Here is a 19,743-nt window from a genome sequence, read left to right on the forward strand (position 1 = left end):
AATGAAGAGTACTAGTAAGTCCTATTGTATGTTTCCCTCTTGCCCTTCCTTGCTTTCTCTCCCACTCCTTCTTCTTGGCCTCTTTCCTGTCCTTCTGGCTTCGCTCTCCTCTTTCTTCTTCTTGCTCCCATATTTGAATTCTGCCTGATAGAGGTTTTCTTTTTTTTAATTAATTTATTTTATTTTATTTATTTTTGACTGCATTGGGTCTTCGTTGCTGCGCACGGGCTTTCCCTAGTTGTGGCGAGCGAGGGCTACTCTTTGTTGTGGTGTGCAGGCTTCTCATTGTGGTGGTTTCTCTTGTTGCGGAGCACGGGCTCTAGGCGTGCGGGCTTCAGTAGTTGTGGCCCGCGGGCTCAGTAGTTGTGGCCCGCGGGTTCTAGAGCGCAGGCTCAGTAGTTGTGGCGCACGGGCTTAGTTGCTCCGCGGCATGTGGGATCTTCCTGGGCCAGGGCTTGAACCCGTGTCCCCTCCATTGGCAGGCGGATTCTTAACCACTGCACCCACCAGGGAAGCCCCCGATAGAGTTTTAAAGGTAAAAAAGGATAATATGGCATTGACTTGAAAACTGTAACATGCTATATATAGAAAGGTTAAGTCAGTAATGAGATAGTGAGCTTTTTGAGTCATAGCTCATGCTAATACATTCTTTTGGTCTCTTTCTCAGGATTAACTGTGGCTTCATGTCTCTATTTGCATGTTGCTTCTATTCTTTTTCCCTCAGTTGCTGCTGATGCTAGAAGGACTGGTAGATGAACGGAGTCGGCTCAATGAGGCCTTACAAGCAGAGAGACAGCTCTATAGCAGTCTCGTGAGGTTCCATGCCCATCCAGAGAGGTAAGAGAGTGACTGCACTGTTTTTCCTTTTATTCCTCATTAAGTGCAGATGCTTACAGTATACAAGGAGGGAGAAAAAGAAAATCACAACTGGGACTACCCGACTTGTCACTAGTTGTAGGGATTGCTCTGAGCCTCAGTGTCTAAATCTTAAGTCAGAAGTAGCATCCATTTCGTGTAGCTATTGCAAAGATCAAATGAGGAGACATGTCAGGTGTCTAAAATAATGCTTGCGTATAGTAAGCACTCATTGTATGTTTCTTTCCTCTCTCTAATCCATGTCCTATTATTAAAGGCTGCTTCATTATAAGACTGTAAAGGGCACTGATACTCATTGAATATAACTGAAGAAGATATAATTGTTATGGCTAATATTACCCCAGGATTACTCATAGCCATCATGATGAATCTATTTTCCTGTACCTCTTGATTTTTGGTCATGTATATTATATCCTTCTGGTTCATTTTATATTCCCTTAATTTTTTTTTTCTTATTCTGCCTTCCCTCGTAGCCCCTTTCTCTCTTTCCTAATTTTTATTCTTTTACTATTCAGTTTTTTCTAATTTATTTTTGAGTTAAAAATTTTTTTTTTCTTTCTCCTTCAAGAAAATGAAGGCAGAGGAAAGGTAAAATAGGACCATGTGTGTTACTTTATAAAGAATCTCTGCTTCTTTGTGAACTGGATTCTTTTTCAGAGCACTGTCAGTTTTCCGTAACAAATGAGAAAACGAGTATCTTCAGTAGCGACCCTACTTGGCTCAATATCGATTCAGTTTGCATTTAGTTTTTACTGGGTTTTGACTTTTCAGAAACTAACGCTTTTAGTTAAAAAATGAAATTTCTCTTAGTGGGCTATAATGGTGTGAGATAAATATTAGGAACTATAATTTTATGTCAAATTGGCCCAGAATCTAGGATAAAGGGACAAACTTTACAGAAAACAGGCCTTGCTAATCTACCAGCATTGAACACAAGGGCCACAATAAAGACCACATTCATTTACTGTGTCCTAGAGAACAATTACTCCAAAAGTCTCATGGCTCAGAGTGGCACTGATGGCTCTTTGGAAGCATCTGTGGACTCATTACATTGATGGCTAATCCATTTTCCTTCCATGTATGGCATGTTTAATCAGCTCTGAGAGAGACCGAACTCTGCAGGTGGAACTAGAAGGGGCCCAGGTGATACGCAGTCGGCTAGAAGAAGTTCTTGGAAGAAGCCTGGAGCGCTTAAGCAGGCTGGAGACCCTGGCCGCCATTGGAGGTGGGGAACTGGAAAGTGTGCGAGTTCGTCACGAGCATGCCTTCTGAGCACTGGCGGGTCAGACTGCAGCCCGGGATGGAGACTCTTGTTTGCACTAACCAGAGAGCCTTGTCTGACTTTGGCAGAACTAAACAGTGACTTACTAATGATAGAACTGGTACAAGTAGCATCAACTGCAAAGTGAAACTCACTTTAGTCTACCTGTATTTCACTGTACATAGCTGTCTCCAAGTTGAATCGTGGAGGTTACAAAGTATATTTGCACACTATTAACCATTCCATTTTAGTTTTCCCACCTGTTTTCATTCTTTTCCCCAGCCCTTCCTTCTCTTCCCTCATCCCTTCTACAGGCCAATAAAGTTTATTCCTCCCCCACTTTCACAATCCATTTCATATGTTCCATATCATATCATAAATGCATGCGTGTGTATTATTTTTGCCATTCAATCAACTCCTGCTCTTTGAGTGAGAGCAATTTTTTAATCAAAGTTTCAAGATAAGAGAGAGATAAGAGATTGAGACTCTATAAGAATGACTTTGCAAAAGTGGTATAATCCTTATCAGAAGGTAACCAAACCCAAGTCTTGCAATAGAAGACTGAAAGTATTCGGAAGGCCAAGTTAAAGAGCAGAGGCAAAGACTGTTAAAGTGTTTATAGTAAACCTTTACCTCTAATATTGTTTCAGAGTTGATTATTGAATGACAGCGAAATTAGATTAGGTGCAGATTAGATTCCATTAAAATTTTTTTCTTTAAACTAAGGGTATAGTATTTAGTCAGAACACAACTTTAAGAAAGCTCCCAAGTCTTCGAGAGTCAGAATTCTCTATATAAAAAGATAATTTCAAACGTAATGTCCCCCTTTAAGTTCAGTATTTCACCAAATAACTCATTATGACTAGAAGAAAATATTTCTTGTATTTTTTTCATTTGGTAATGGCACTAGATGGAGTCCTGTATTTTTTACTTTTTAGTGCTTTTGCATTTCTCCATATTACAATAAGTAATAGGCTTCTGGCTTTGATGTGTTTGAATAGTTTAGAAAGAAATGTCGCAGATCTTTCTAGGTTTCGGTCATTGTCTCAATGCTTTCTTATTTCAACATGACAGATGTAAGGAAGGGGGCCCTTGAGATTATACTTCTGGTATCTTAAATGTCAAGAGTATAAAAAGTAACCAAGTTTACTTTGTAGCCTTGCTAACCCATGAGGTTTGTTATTTCTGCTGGAATTAATTTCCTAGATTAGAAGCTCAGGTTTCAGTTTTTAAACATGGAATTTGGTGAATAGGGATTGAGGCTCTTCAGCCCCATAAATGTGACCGAGTACCCTTTCTAAACGAGGTGAAGCACAATGGTTTTTCTTTTTTCCCTCCATTTTTCATATGACACTTTATTTTTACATTCATGTGTTGACATGGCTTGCTTACCTTATAAATTCTTTCCAAGTTTCTGTAACCTTAGCCATGCCTGTAACAGATAGATCATCTGTCACTCTAAAATGGACAGGGAAGAAAATATTCTACTCGAGAAACACCATGGAATTCTCTGATTAAGTACTGATAGTTTGTAAAAGATTGGTAGCCATAAGCTTTCCTCTTAATGGAAAGCTTTTCAGTTTTATTAGGCTTTGGGTGGTACAGGGGTCATTTAAGAAAGGAGATTGGAAATATAAACAGAATCATCCATTTTTTCTTAGTCTTCCAATGTTTAGTGACCCTTTCCTGCACAAAGCTCTGTAACATTGTAGAAGTAAAGAGGAGGGTAATCGAGCTGTAGAAATATCACCCCACCAAAGGCTAGCCTGTCATATGATTACAAGGCATTTAAGAAATTCCTTTCCTTATTTTTACTAATAGACCAATGACACTTTCTAAGTTTCCTATTAAGATTCAACCATGGGTGATATTTGGGTTCTAATGGCTCACAGTGATTACAGTAATTTATGTAAACTACTACTTCTGTCATTCTCCAACGAGAATAGGAATTTCCCTTGTTATCTTGAACAGTTGCTAAATGTTAGAAATATTAAGGTTGTGGGGTGAATAATGAGAAACTCAACTTCCTACTGGGCAGTGAACAAAATACGTAGATTGGGGGAGAAAGTGAGTGAATTGTAGTCCTGATTTGGATCTTGAAAAGACAGAGTAACTTGTACTATAGCTACTTACCTTTGATATTGGTCCTTGGGAAACATTTTAGAAAATTAGGTGATTTAGTGGCACAAGAGAAATTAAAAGTTTGGTCTTGATAATGTAGATGTGACTAAAATCTGGTACTGACTTTCTGGTCTGTATAGCTGGAATGAGGCTTACAAACAGTGCTAACTGGAGAGAGCTTGCTGGTCTAACAATTTTGTGTGGTAATTTGGCATCTTATTAGAGAACATGATTCTAATGAACTTTGTTCTGTATCCCACAGATAGATGATGTTTTGGACACATCATTCATATAATCATATTTAGCATGCTATAATATGATTCCATTCTCTCTTCAGGGGCACAGTCATTTTCTCTTACTGAATTATTCTACTTTTGCCAGGCATTTTTCAACCTTACAATAATTTTAGATAAAGCATTGTGTGCTTATAGAACCTTGTGCTTGAATAAAAAGCGTGAACGAAAATGAAATGAATTCTCACTCAGGCTATGCTTAATTGGAAGCATAGAACTTAAATTGAGAAAAATGCGTATTGATGGATTTGGTCTTTCTCACATTTCCTTTTTGATTGTAATGGTTGTAAGAGGTCAGGGTAGTTGAAGTCTATAGTTTTTAGAGCTAGAGAGTTGAAAAGGACCTCCAAGAAGATTTATTTAATGAGTGAAATGGAGTCCTTTTGACAGATATTTCCCCTAAACTCTTTTCTATTACAGGTTTAAACTGTATCATTGAAGTCTGGTGATTGTTAGTGCCTAGTATAAATCGACATTTTTCTGGTGTTCTCTTTTTAGCTATTTAGCCAAGTTATAACTTTTTCTGAAAAGGCCTGATGGGACTATTTTAACATTGTCAACCTTTTACTTTGATGAAGTGTACTTCTGTCCTTATCCCCCCTGACCCAACCCTCTCCCACACCCACGTCTCTTCATTCAGTTGTGGATGATAGCAACATTTTTGGTTCCTCCTTCATATTTTTAAAAGATTTGTCTTGGTCATTATGTATAGTGAGAGATCTGTTAAAGATCAAGAAAATCTTAACCTGGATAGGATATTAGATCCAAGCCACGAGTTTCCTTAGGAGATCCTTTCGTTTATTCTACTTGCACAGATTATACATAAATGGCAGATATATACAAAAGACCTATCAGTTTTATGCTTACTTAGGCTTCTAATTCAGTGTCTGGTTGAGAGGTTTGGTTCATAGCTTCAAAACAGTTCAAGAAAGTTGATTTCAGTTCTCTCTGCTTCAGTCTTCTCGTTGGGTCTAGAGTCTTCTGATTACGGAAAGAAGGAATAGATCAGATTACACCCCAAATTGCTCCTTTCATTGAGGAATAAATGTTGACTGACCTACCTAAAGTCACTTCCCTTTGGACTGTAAGCCCTAGAGGAAACTATAATTTAATACCTTTGCTTTCCTTGAGCTAGTATTGGAAAACTCTAGTTCCTGTTGTTAGGATAGAGTTACTGTTCTCTGGTTTCTTGGTCTTTTTATTTGAAAAAGTCACAGACTCTTCATGTCCCTGAAAAACTCAAGTTGCCTCTTCAACTAGGGTCTCAGTAGTAATTCTAGAGGCCTGCAGGCAGTGTGCAGGTATATATGACAAACTTCCTAGGGAGTCGGGAAGGAATACAGTGACCCACACACTTTTAAAGTCCATTTTCCATCCTGCCTTACAGAAATGGCACTAGAGGTGGGATAAATGAAGTTAGCTTTCTTTTTTAGATACTAACATCCTCTGAGATACAATCATATAGAGTATTTTCTCATTTCTCTTTGGGGTAGAGCTCAGAGAGCTTTTCTTCTCCCTTTGGTAGTATAGAACCATTTGTACTGTAGAAAGAATAGCTGGGAATATGGAGCCGCATATAAGGCAACCCAATTAAAAAACAGAAGGAATGAGTCAGTGGGACAGTACATCAGAGTGATTTCTGTGGGGTAATAGTTTCTGCATCTTAATGCTTTTTGGACTGTGGATTTAAGCCACCCTCCCACTAGACTTTTGGAGCAATAACTTTTTTAAGCCTTTTTTATTATGATTGAAAGACTACCATGTTGCTTTTAAGTAGTTTGAGTATTGACAGAAGGTAAGTTCTCAACTTCTTTCTATGTAATCACTGAGCCAGGATGAATTTCCCAAAGAAATTTCCCAAATAAAGCAAATTTATAATTTGCTTCCAACAAAGGATGGGAAGTAGAAGGGACACATAAAACTGTAGAGCTGACAATACTAATTTTATCAGATTTCAAATAAGAATAATTAAACTTATAAAGTGACATACTAATTCTTTTTGGATTACTTTCCCTTTTTGTTGTTTAAAGTCAAATTCCAGAAATAAAAATCTTTATCATACTGTTTTCTTCTTGCTAAAGCTGGAAGGATAAAATAGAAAGTTCATCAACATCAGAAAATGTTTGATCTAAAGTAATATGAAGAGTAGGGTTGTTAATTAAGTACATGAACCAAATGGACTTCCTTGTTCCCTTTGAGAACTCATGATTGTCTAGGAAATGCATGTAGGTTTGTTTTTGGTATATTACATGAGTACACAGTGCTTCCTTTTGCAATTATCAAAACCACTGCTCTGAAATACCAACCTGTCTCTCAATCTGTGAACTTTAGAGGCATGTATATATACAAGTATGTTTTATAAACCATGAATTTCTGACTGTTTCCATGAAGTACTATCAGTTTGATAATAAAAGCAGGTTTACTTTTACCACTTAAAGTTTTGGTCTTAGGGCTGTTGAGAAAAATTAGAGTGATTCATAACAATTTAAATGAAGAAGGAAATTATGTGTTAAATAATCCAGTAACGTGGTGGTGCTAGATTATTTCTAGGACTATTTCCCCACCAAAACAAGCTGTAAATATTCATTTCTTCATGGCACTGTGTTGTGTTAAACTGTGTTAACATTTGTGCTGAAATGGAGCGTGTACTTTTTCATATATAAGTGTTAGAATTTCAGCTATAGTTGAGACACAGAAAATTGTCACTGATCCAATAAAATTATCAAAGGCCAAACAGTAACTATTTGGTTTCATTCTTAAAAGATTTATGAGAAAAGTAGAGAAAGCTCCTATCTTTTTTTCTTCCTTATAGGAGAATCAGTCTATTGATTATTGTACTAAAATTCCAAGTCAAATAAGGCTCAGGAAATTTAACTAAAGAAAGGATGAGGAAGAAACCTGAATTTTTCTACTCTCAAGGAAGTGAGACTAAAGAAACAGCGTTATGCTTCCCGCAGAAATGTGAAATGGACTACTTTACCTTCAAAAAGCATTTCTTGCTCTCCTTGCTGAAGGAGAGTAGGAAAGTGGGATGAAAATTTGAGGAGTCTGTTGTTTTGGTGGGTGGTGCTGTCCCTGTGTATATTCCTGGAAAGGCCTGTTTCTTGTGTTCTTTGAGGAAAAAAGAGATCATAAGCAGGAAGAATTCCTTGACATTACAGACTTTTAAGTCACTGAAAACAGTTGCCTTCTGAATTGTAAGCTTGTAAGCTGGAAGGGTACCTAAGAGACATTGCAATTTAAAGACAAAGATATACCATGAAGGGGCTTGACTGCAGACAACAGATTTCTAGCTACTTCAGTTCCAATATCAGAATCTGTCTAGTTAAAGAATTTTATTTCTTGGCAGAAGCTTATGGAAGATTATATGAAATCTTAAAGTTTTCTTATGGTCCAGAAGGGAATGGATGCAGGTAATACTGCAGTTTGATAGGAGACCTTTTTTCTTTGATCCTCTCAAGTAGCATCATAATATTTAAGTCATCAATAGTTGGTTCATGACGTGAACAGGTGAGAGTTCTTGTAATGAGCACATGGCAGAGTGCCTAGGAGTGAAAGTGAGGTGAACCCAGAGGACATAAGAGCCTGGCACTGAGGGAAAAACAGCCGGGCGCTTGTTACTGCAAACTTGTTCGTGCTGTAAAGTTTAGCTCTTTGAATCCCCTTTCAAAATTAAGCAGATAGGACTCCTATGTTCTGAGTAACTTTATGGGAAAATATTACTCCTTTTCTGTTGGTTGTGTATAAATGGCTTAAAAAGGAAGCAATGATGGTAGAGTAGAATTTGGAGAATATGGTCTTGTTGCAGCCCAGTTGGGACTCATTACTGAGAATTAAAATAACACTTCATGACTTTCCCTCAAGGCTTATTTGTGCATGATGGAGTTTTAAGGCAGTTATTATTTAATGATGATGAATCCTATTTGTAAAAGCTATTCAAAAGAGTTCATCTTAATCTACTGATCTGTGTTTTTTTCAACTGTCCTGCAAAGTAGGGAGAACATAAGAGTGTTACTTCAAACCTCCTGTTGGGGAAACATATTCAGCAGTGAAGAAGTACAGATAGACTCAGTTAAGATCATCCAGTAAAAACATTAGGTATAGAATTTTCTTCTGCTGAGTACTTTTAGGTTCTACGGTCTTTTTCTACCCTCAACTTTTCAGCCCATAGACCAGTTTACCAACAATAATTTAAAACAATAATAATAATGCAACATACTGAGAACACAGTATATGCCAACCACTATTCTAAGCCCTTCAAAAGCACCAAACCCTTGAAAGTTGACAGGTTTATGGAGTGGATATTACTATTAACCCTAATTAATAAGTGATGGAACTGAGTTACAGAAAGGTGGTGATTTGTCTAAAGTCACGTATCTAATGATGGGAGCAAAAATCTAACCTAGACAATCTGGCTCCAGAGTCCATGTTCTCAATAATTATGCCATCCTCAATTTAGAAAGCACAGAAGTATGAATTTTTGCCTCAATGATGAAAAAAAAAGACCTTATTTTTACATACCACTTACATTTTTGCCCAAGGATTTTATAGTATTATAGAAGTTTATTTCTATACACTTTATAGAGTCAGGTAGTTGGTAGAAAATAATTTTCTAAATCTAAGAAAGGGAAGTTTTGGTACCATCTCCATTATGTGTAGTTCAGAGCCTAGAAACTTGGAAGAACCACAACTTGAGAAACTACCATCAAAGCCTCAAATAAAAGGTTTTAATAAAATTTCCAGTCTAATATGTAAAACTTAATCCTGGAGATAAAACCTGGCGAAGCAAGTTAAATTTGAATGAACAGATTCTTAGCTTTCAGAAATCCTAAAGGTGGCAGACCATTTTATTTATTTATCAAACATAAGCACTCCATCAATATATAGTACCTTTAAATTAGAAATTTAAAGTACTATTCCAACTTAGTTCTGAAGACAGTGTTTTGTTGCTTTGTGAAAGCATAGAAAAGGGCATCCTCCACAAAAGAGAAGTCCTTTATTGTCAATTAAAAAAAAAAAACAGAAATGGTAAAAGCAGAAAGAGGAACGGCTAATATAAACTTATAGATAGGACCTTGTGTGGGATAACTTATTCCAATGTTTTCTATAATTTTTTTTAACTTTACCCCTCAAACAAACACACATAAAAAAGGCTTTAGCATTTTAATTCAGATTGGTAAAGGGCTGAGCAACCCTTAAAGCTGCCCTGAAGGAAGTATGGCAGACTAAGCTAGATGAAAAAAAGAATGAGGAAAACAAAACCCTTAGTAGTAGAATGTCAGGATGAAATGAGCATTTTTGCTTTGCCTCCACTTAACTCCTGATGAAGTCAAAATCATGGTATCCTGCCCCAGAGTGAATTAAAGAGAGAACATTATGTAGAGATGGAGATGTGGCATCAGAAAGGTTGACAAAGGTAAGTGGAGGGCAGAAAGTGTTAGACAAAAGCCTTCAAGGCCAATGACAATCACTCTTTCTAATCCCCACTTACCCTACTTCTGGAACCTAGTACAGGAATCATCATGGGATGTGGGCCCAGAGTGGTATGGGGGTGAGGATCCTGACCTCATAAGCTGAACCTTCTTCAACCACAGGATCATTCTCTAGTCCAACACTCAGAAGGGAAACAATGTGAAAAGTGTGTTTTCTTAATCTATCACTGAGTGGGACAATTCATTTTCTTTGCAGGGAAAGAAAAACGTTCTGATCTCTATTGCTGTACAGGGAAAGATTTTCCAAAATGAGCATAATATGATACGGATGTCCTCAAGTGAATTAGCACCCTGGGTTCAGTGAGTTTCCAAAGCAGCCACAGCTTAGGAAGTGTGTTCATTCACCTCTACACAACCAGTGTTCTGAATAAGATGGTTCTAGGGCTGGTTTGAAAAAGTAAGTATTGGAAATCCCTACTGTACACAGCCTGGCAAGGATCTCTAAAGATGCTGAATGGCAAAGGTGCCTCCTTGTGAGTAGGGCTTTATTGAATAGGGTACTACCTTAGTCCAAAGTTAACACAACGTTCACAGTAAAGACCAGGGAATAAGTCAAAAGATTAAGCTGTTAGGACTTTAATGAGATTGGCCTGGGCCATTGCAAATCCCTGGTATAAACTTGCAGATGCCAAGAGATGGAACGTAAGTGTGAACTGGCCCTGTTCACCTTACCTGTTGAGGGTAGCGAATGCTCATTATTCACGCAGAGCCTTTCATTCACAGACGTCTGAGCTCAGGAGCAGGTTCTTTGCTCTTGGAGGAAGAGACAAAGATCTGATTTGTCACCAGAGGGGACGTTGGGTTGCCTCTGCCTGAAAGCCCGGAGACTTGCCATCTCCACACAGCCCTTATCCAGAACTAGCTACGTAACCTAGGTCAAGCCACCTAATCTCTTTGAGGCCCAGGTTTCCCAGCGGTCATAAGAGGAGTTTTAACAGGTTGGTTGCTGAGGCCAGGGTCAGAACTAGATCTCAAAATTCTCTAACTTGGGCAGATCCTGTAAGACCCGGGGAGTGTCACGGTAGATTTTCTTTGGTTTCCAAATGAATTAACCACTTCGAATTCCTACACTTTCAGAAGAAATCAGTAATGTGGGCCACAGGTGTCAATCTAAAATTTGATGAATGGCCTTATTTTAACAGATGTGGAGAAGAAGAAATGCCCTAGATTGGTGCTGTCTGATATGGTAGCCACCAGCCGTGTGTGGCTATTTGAATTAAATTAAATTAAAAAGTCAGTTCCTCAGTCATGCCAGCCACATTTCAAGTCCTCAGTAGTCACATGAGACTAGTGCCTACTGAATTCAACAGCAGAATAAAATCACAGAAAGTTCTATTGGTCAGCACTGCCCTAGACCTTTACCTGGACCATAAACTGCAACTACTTGTTCCTTAGTGCAGGGCATAGCTGTTTGCACCCCAGGGTGACTGTGTTCATCTTTGGGGAATGGAAGAATGGATTAAATTCCATTTGGACAAAGCAGTGCAGGAAACCCTTCAGGCACGGGATGTTGGCATTGGACAAGAGTTTGAGGGAGGTGGGAGGAGGGGAGGTTAGAGGAAGGGGTTAGGAAACAGCTGAACCGTTCTCTGCCACGGGGCTGGACTAGACCTGAGCTTCTGTAGGACACAGGACCCTTAGAGGAGGGTTCCTCAGCAAGATTATCACCCCACTCATGACTGATCCCAGCAATGGAAAAGTGTGAGAGGAGCCGGGCTGCCCTAATCCCAAGGAAATCAGGGACCCTTCTCAGCACTCGATGGTGGGAAAAAGTTGTCACGTTGGGCCCATGTCACAACAGGGAAAGTTATTACATAGACAGTCAGTGGCTGGAGGAGAATAATTCTGGCTTTCTGGAAATAAGTGAGGGGGGTAACCACTCGATCTAACAGTCTGCTTCTTAAGTACAGGTCTGTACAGTCAAGCCAGCTTACGTTTTGAGGTTTAAGCTTGAGTGTTAGCAAAGAAGTATCAGTGACACGGTGAAAAAGCTTTTCTACAGAGTTGGTACCTTGGTGCTGCTTTCCCTGTCAGCCCTGCTGGCTCGGGGGTCATCCATGTGGGGAAGGGAAGAAATCAGAGGCGGATGGCAAAAAGAGTGTAATTTTAGCTGCTGTCTGGAAGGCACGTGTGAAGGGAGTCACCTTTGTCTTCTGGACCTACTTCTAGGTGCAGCTGCAGGGGACGACACAGAGGATGCGAGCACGGAGTTCACCGACAGTATTGAGGAGGAGGCTGCACACAATAGCCACCAGCAAGTAAGTCCAAGTCAGGTACTGGGGCCCCAGGGTGCGGAGCTCGTAGCCCTTTGCGGACTGGTGGTCTCCTGCAGCCCTTGTGGGCCTGGAGTGAGAAGCTATCTTTTTAGATAAACCACTTCCCAGTCTTCCTCCTGCCCTCCTATCCTCCTTGCCACCTTGCCAACCCCTATCCTCACTCCATTTTTCTTTCCAATCCACCCTTTTTACTCCTTGTATCTTGTGGTCCTGCTCCCTGCCCCCTCCTATCCTCCTTTGCTCCTATGTACCGTCTATAGCTATAGCTTCAGAAGAATTTTTACTTACAACAAGACCTGAACACTTACACTCTTGGGCTTTTGTAACTGAAACACATCACAGAAGACAGGGAGTCATCGAAGGGCTGCTTGGGGAGGTGGCAGGCCTAGGACCTGCTTCAGGAGAGTGTTTTCTGAGGAACTCCAAGAGGATCGGAATGCTTCCAAAGCAGGGATCATTCTCAGTGAAGTCTCACTATATAAAAGAGAACCTTGTTGGGCAACCTGATAATCTACCCAGGTTGTGACACGTCAGTGACCAGCAGATGACACTTCAAGAGCAAGCCCCTGTCAAACCTCAGAACTTGGTACCCAAGGCTAAAACATTGTTCCCACCAACCATCAGTGAAGGTGTAACCAGCATTTTCTCAAGCTCAAGAGCAGAATGTCCTAGACCTCAGAGATTAAGTCACCAATAGTGATCCCATAGCACCCACTGGAACTCCTGTGTGTCTTCACCTTGCCCAGTGACATTTAGCAATCACATGTCCTGGATGGACCAGGCCTGCGACTCTCTGAGTTTTTAAGGGGAAAGTGGATCATTGGTATCTGTCCTTCTGCAGAAGCAGCTGGCTGGGCTTTTCCAGTGATAGGCTCCTTGGAGCTATTAGGGAAACTACAGGGGACATGAGGCTTTCTGGGTCTGCCTCTTCATCTCCTGCATAAGAAAAAGAGGAGACGTCTAATAAACCAACAGAAAGACCCAAGTGAGCAGTCCCCAAATCTCACAGGATTTGGCACAGTCTTTGACTCTTGAGGACACAAGCAGTTGTCTGGAATACCTCACATCCTCAGTACAGTTTCTTTACCTTCTACCAAGATTCCCTTTTTGCTGCTCTAGACACACCTGACCCTAACTTCTCCCTTGAGTTCCTGCATGAACTCCACTTCTCCTTTTGCTTGGACCGCTTCTTCTGAGTCCTCCTAACCGGTGCTTTTAACTTTAATTATGTACACCACTGCCCCTCTGGACAGATCCCTTACCTCTCACTCCCTGATTTCACTGAGGATCTTGGGTGAGAGAGAGGAATCTGCAGGATGAGAAAATATCCACTCTAAAACAGAGCTAGATTGGGATGTCAGCAGGTCACTGATGGTTATTGCTACTCTGGGTCAGGGTTAACTTCAGAATAAGTGAACAGGAGACACGGATATGGAGAGAACCAGATTCCGACTGATGTGGTCCAAACTATGCCTGATAGCACGAGTTCTTCACTCTGCTTCTCAGTTATAGGCAAACTGGTTTGTAAAGTCACTTCTTCCTCAACCTTCTTTTCTATAGCCGAGCGTGGAGAAAATGATCAGACAACATTTTGAGGTCAGTCCAAGCCTGGAATAAACCTTTACATTGGGGCATTTGTACTTCCCTTGCAATGTCTTCCCTATCACCTGGCATAGGAGATACTTAATAAGTTAGACAAGTATTTACCTGTTGGATGAAAAATATCTTGGGTAAGCACTGTTTTTCTCTGTATCCCCTTTCCTTGAAAATCAATCTTCAGTTTTGGGGAAGGAGGTGTGTGAAATCATTGTAAACTTACTTCAGCTTTTCTGAGGTTTGTTGGTGTGACTCTCCTGCTACCAATTAAATAAAGCTTGTTTTGTCGTAACTGTTTTGTGTCCAGATTCTCAAAAATGTGTTTGCTTTTCTCCTGGTAACTGGTCCCTTAAGATTGAGCTCTGAGCTTCTCCTAGTTGTGTCCTTGGGAGGTAGACCTTATCCTCAACACCAAGCTCCCTTCCCACTTGAAGCATACGCACACTTCCCCTAACAAACACATCCAACTTTGTGTGCCTTTTAAGGCAAGAACCACCTTTTGGCCAAAGCAGATTGCTTCATATTTATTTTTGGACTCACCCTCCTCAGGAAGTGCCAGGCCTGGCCATGATGGTAATTGTCCTCAGATACCTCTCACACAATTCCATTCCCAATCAAATGTAAGATCTGTAACAAATACCTAGGAAGTTCCTGTGAAAGAAACTAGAGTAATCAATCATTGCCTTTCTTTGTTCGAATTTTTGCAATGGAGAAAAGTTAATCAACAATCAAAACCGCAAAGGAGAGTCAGTGATGAACTTGAAAAAAGGTCATTTTTTAATACCCTAATGCTGTCTGAGAAATGAATTACACTGTGGGAGGTATGAAGGAATAGGGCTAAAACAAAACCACTCTATTCAAATAAGAGATCAGATCTGCACATTGATCTCCATGGGGCAAATGAAAAACCAGCACACATAAAAGTTGAATTATACCATGGAAGCAATAGAATAGATGAATTAGGAAATGTGAAAAACAACAACAGCAACAACTACCTGTAAGAGACGTAATTAACAATAGAACTAAAGGATTCATACTACCGCCACATACACTGGAAGCCCTGGGGTTTTACTTCAGGAAAAACAATAGAAATACTAGCTTTCCGTAGATGTTAAAGAAAAAACTAAAAAGGTTAGATCCTGAGTCACTTTTCATGCATTTACATTTAAATTTTACAGACAAGGCAGCTAAAGTAAACTCCCTTGGACATGGAAATATGAAAAGGCAAATTAGCCTGGGAACAAATCAGACCTCTATTTTCTCATTTAAAAGTAAGAAATTGAACCAGATGAACCTTAAGGTCCCTTCTGATACTGACATTCCATGGGTCTTATTTTTTCTTTTTAAAGAAAGTAGGTATATTTAAATCAATAGAAGATAACATACATCTAGAAGGCACTTTAAAAATAGATGGTATCATTAAAGTTAGACATTTTTAAGCAGAAGGAACACTTAAGGTTTAGAAAAGAATAAATGTGTCCATATTCAAAGCTGATGACATTGTTTAGTTAGTTGCAAAGAGTTTATTTAGAAAGGTAATGTCACATAATTTAAATGAAGGGTGAGGTCATAAACTTTCAAAAGTGGTTTTATCCAGTCCCCCTTCCTTTATTTTGACCCAAGTGCTTCGTGGCACATGTGGGGATGGCCACCAGTCCAACTAAGCCTGGCAGTAGAACCATAGAAACACATTCCCAGGAGCCTCTCAATCTCAGGCTTACACCCCCAGGTGGGATTGGATGCCTAGGAAATGAGCACCTGTGTGAGGCATCTCTTTCTTCTTTGACGTGGGTGCGTATCTCGCACATCTCTTTACAACCTCAACTGCTATGCTACCAAATGCTTTTACACATACGTGCCATATGAATCAACCCCAGGACATACCTGAAACCTAGATTTTATCATGCTGTTACGAGGTCCAAAGCAACAGTCGGTGGCTTTGTGCCAAGCCAAGCAGCTGTTGATCACTGATCCATTTAAGCTCCTCTGAGCCCTGTTCTGTGCAATATATCAATATTTCTGACCTAAATGAAGCAATAAAGCACATAATTAATTCTACAAATCATCCCTAATCAAGTGGCCGCTACATGATTCATGGAGATGCACATAAATATTTTGATGACTTTGATGATTGTGAAATGATTCTGTATAGCCGGAATGAATTTGTGACAGGTACAAGTCATTATATTTATAGAGATAAAAGAAAACAATATGACCCAGAAATAGCTGTGGGGAGAGTTGGAAAATTGGGAGGTCAAAATTGACCTGAAGTTAAGTAAAACCCCAAAATGCTGCCACTGAAAGGAAAAATGAGCCAATATGACATTGGGATATAAGGTTAATATTCGACAGACAGGCAAGAAATTCACATAGTAAAATGATTAGTCATACACTAAGTAGATTATCATACTCATGTTTTGGTTTCTACACTTTTAAAAGCATGGGAAAAGCTGGAGAGGAGCCCAAGACGAACAATAAAATTTAAAAGTTAAAAAATTAATTTTAAAAAATTATTTATTTTTATTTTTGGCTGCATTGAGTCTTCGTTGCTGTGCGTGGGCTTCTCATTGCAGTGGCTTCTCTTGTTGCAGAGTGTGGGCTCTAGGTGTGCGGGCTTCAGTAGTTGTGGCACACGGGCTCAGGAGTTGTGGCTCACGGGCTCAGGAGTTGTGGCTCACGGGCTCTAGAGCGCAGGCTCAGTAGTTCTGGCACATGGGCTTAGTTGCTCTGTGACATGTGGGATCTTCCCAGACCAGGGCTTGAACCCATGTCCCCTGCATTGGCAGGCAGATTCTTAACCACTGTGCCACCAGGGAGGCCCTAAAATATTATCTGAGGAAAAACTATACAGTCTGCTCTAGTTGAACATTAAGGAGTAACTTCAAGAGTATCCTCAAAAAACAAAGGTGATAGGAAATTGCTTCTGCTTGTTTTCTTCTCACGTGCTCAGATTTGTAGAGAGAGTTTGGCTGGCAACATCAGCGTAGGGTGATAACCAACAAGGGAAATTGGTTGCTAGGCAGGTGGCCTCTCTTTAACTTCTCAGCAATTGTAGAGTGTGATTCTCCTGTTGCCAATGAAATTAAGGTTGCTTTGTCTTAACTGTAGCTCCGCCTATACCCTAATTCTCTGACTATGACTCCTGATTCCTGAGTGCCCGGATCCTTCCTCGTAATCATCCTTTTTGGAGTCTGAGTTACAGCCTCAGGCTTTGAGCTTTGGTATCTTAGCCACGATCTTTGCAGTCAAGGACTCAAGTGTTGAGCTGATGAAGCTTCCTGACTGTGAGAAGACTCCCGGAGAACTCTGTCCCCTCAGAAAGAGAAGGATCACAGCATCCACACTCTCCAGTCCTGTTTAAACCTCATTTGTTTGCTTTTGTTTTAAATTTGTTGTGTGCTTGTGTTTTTTTCCTCACCCACCTCTGCCCATGGCAACAGTTCTCCCTGCTTGTGGGGTATGTCCTCTCACCCAAACCAGTCTCCAGGGCCCTTATGGCTGAGGAGTCCTAGAGGGGGAGCTCCTTTTAGGTCTGCCTGTTTTGGTCCCCTAGAAGGCTGCCTTTGTGATCTGATGTTCCTCGTAGATCCTCTTCAATGCACTAACTTCTTTAAACCATGATTTTCTTTCAGCTCATCAAGGTAGCTTTGGAGAAAAGCCTGGCAGCTGTGGAGACCCAGAACGTATCTCTTGCCCCTCCGTCCACGACAGGAGAGGACAGTAACAGGGGTCTTCAGGAGGAGATGCTCCACCTGAGGGCTGAGATTCATCAGCTCTTAGAGGAGAAGAGGAAAGCTGAGGGGGAACTGAAGGAGCTAAAGGCTCAAATCGAGGAAGCAGGATTCTCCTCTGTGGCCCACATCAGGTAGGATGTGCACCAGAGAAGGGGAGCCTGCTGACGGAGAGGCTACCATAGCCAGGGGACTCACCTTGCTGCTGCCAAGGCATTTGTGCTGCCATGGGGCTTTTTGATCCACATCCCATGCTCCGTGCATTAATTGTTCTACAGATTCTTAGAAAAGTTAATAATATCGGATAATGGGGATTATCAATAATTACCATTCAAACTATTCAAATAAATCTGGTCTTAATTCAGTATAATAATGTCCATTATTAGCTATACATGTATGACTGTCATGAGTGGAAATCTCCTAGTTGTATGACTCGTATTGCTCTTTTGAATTGACTGTGACATGTAAGGAATCTTCTGCTACCCAAGATGCTTCTTCACTGCTCTATGCAGAACCAGAATAGTCCATGAGGAGAAGGATTTATACAGAGGCCCTTCCACCTCCACTCAGCTCTCTCTCAGCAGCACAAATCCTTAAATCACAGAGTAGCAATTTTAATAATCTCTGCTGTTTTATTTACTTTGCAAAAGTGGTAAGTAGCTTATTCATTGGCTAGATTGACCACTCTGTCTTTAATGGCTTTTTTTCAAAAGATGCTTGGGGAACATGCTGATAACATAGGGCTAATCCACTTATTCATTCATCCCTGAGGGTCATAATCATAATGGCCTGCTGTTTAGAACACAGCTGTGCAGATGTACAACTTCTAATTCATGCCCCATTATTTCCCTGCCTATTGTGTGCCACTTAAATGTCCCTGAATCGTAGAATAATATTAGTACAGAAGAGGACCTTGACATCCAGCATAATGTCTTATTTCATAGTCGAGGAAACTCTGGCCTAAAAAGTTCTGGTAACTTGTTCAAGGTTGCATAATAGTCCCTGGCTAGACCCCTGGCTTCCAATTACTAAATTATAAACCTTTTTCTTCTATACTGTGTACTTTGTCAAACAATTTTTGAAATACTCTTGTGATCATCCTTAATGTTGGTTCTTTTACTCTGAATTATCATATTTCTTTTCTTAAATTCTACTTAAGTTAAAGCTTAAGTTTGACTTAAACTTTGTTATGCGTAAACTTTATTGTGCTATCATGGGTGAGAACAATACATCTCTTTTGATCCTACAGTTGAATATACAATCCAACCAAATGTAGTACCTTCATGAATTATTTTCCTTTTTCCTCAGAGTTACTAACCTGAAACTGATTGAACTCTTCATCCAACCTGAAGCACCACTGATACTGTAGAAGATAGAATCTATGTAATTCGTAGTCCCTCTTTTGAGATTTTGTTGAACATTGCTGTTGTTAGTTTGTATTGTGAACACAGCAAATATAAAGTTATGACATAATATTAAATATTCTTCTTTATACCACACGTGTGCCCCTTTCTTTCCCTTTTACACATCAGTTTTGGTAAAATACCTGTCCCACTTTTCTCCATTGAAACTCTCATAGACGATCTCTCTGATTCCTGTGTCCTAAAGCATTTTCATCCTTGATTCACGCTAGACAAGCTGTGCTCTATTCCAGAACTTCAGGATCTGAGAAACCCAGTCTAGGGGCATAGCCAACTGCTGGTCCTTCGGGCTATGAATTATTACTTCCTTTTTCCTTTGCCTCTTCTGGTCAGCAGTTCTCAATTTAGCGTGCTTAAGAATCCCCTGTGGAACTTAAGTAAAATGTCGATTTGTAGGCCTTAGCTCTAAAGCTTTTTAAACAAGCACCTCCTAGGATTCTGCTGTCAGTATTCCTCAGGTCTGCAGCTAGTGTGAGCAGGATTAAATGACTTCTCTGTTGCAGACACCGAGCCAGCCATACCACTTATGTAATTTCATGTAAGCTTCCAATAACTCCACTAGGTCAGTGTTAGAGGTTAAGTGAACTGCCTTTTTAAGTAAATTGCCTTTTTAAAGCCATATTTTTTATTGCTTCCACCCAATCCTAGTGAAATATTTGGTGGGAGGAAAGGCTGC

At 40.1% G+C, this 19,743-nt stretch overlaps 1 protein-coding gene across 17 annotated transcripts in view; it reads left to right on the forward strand.

Annotated features, from left to right (window-relative positions):
• The window catches only part of PDE4DIP (phosphodiesterase 4D interacting protein), a 224,333-nt gene that overhangs the window by 159,613 nt on the left and 44,977 nt on the right, over positions 1–19,743 (forward strand). For 16 of the 17 annotated variants that reach the window (XM_065895567.1, XM_065895596.1, XM_065895534.1 and 13 more), the window contains 4 exons: positions 725–837; positions 1,974–2,101; positions 12,213–12,301; positions 17,548–17,780. In XM_065895567.1, the coding sequence (XP_065751639.1) occupies positions 725–837; positions 1,974–2,101; positions 12,213–12,301; positions 17,548–17,780 (563 nt within the window). Of the gene's footprint in view, positions 1–724; positions 838–1,973; positions 2,477–12,212; positions 12,302–17,547; positions 17,781–19,743 lie in introns of those variants that run through there. The other variant, XM_065895640.1, reaches the window with a different exon arrangement.

Source organism: Phocoena phocoena, chromosome 1 (genome assembly GCF_963924675.1).
Source record: "Phocoena phocoena chromosome 1, mPhoPho1.1, whole genome shotgun sequence".
NCBI lineage: Eukaryota > Metazoa > Chordata > Mammalia > Artiodactyla > Phocoenidae > Phocoena > Phocoena phocoena.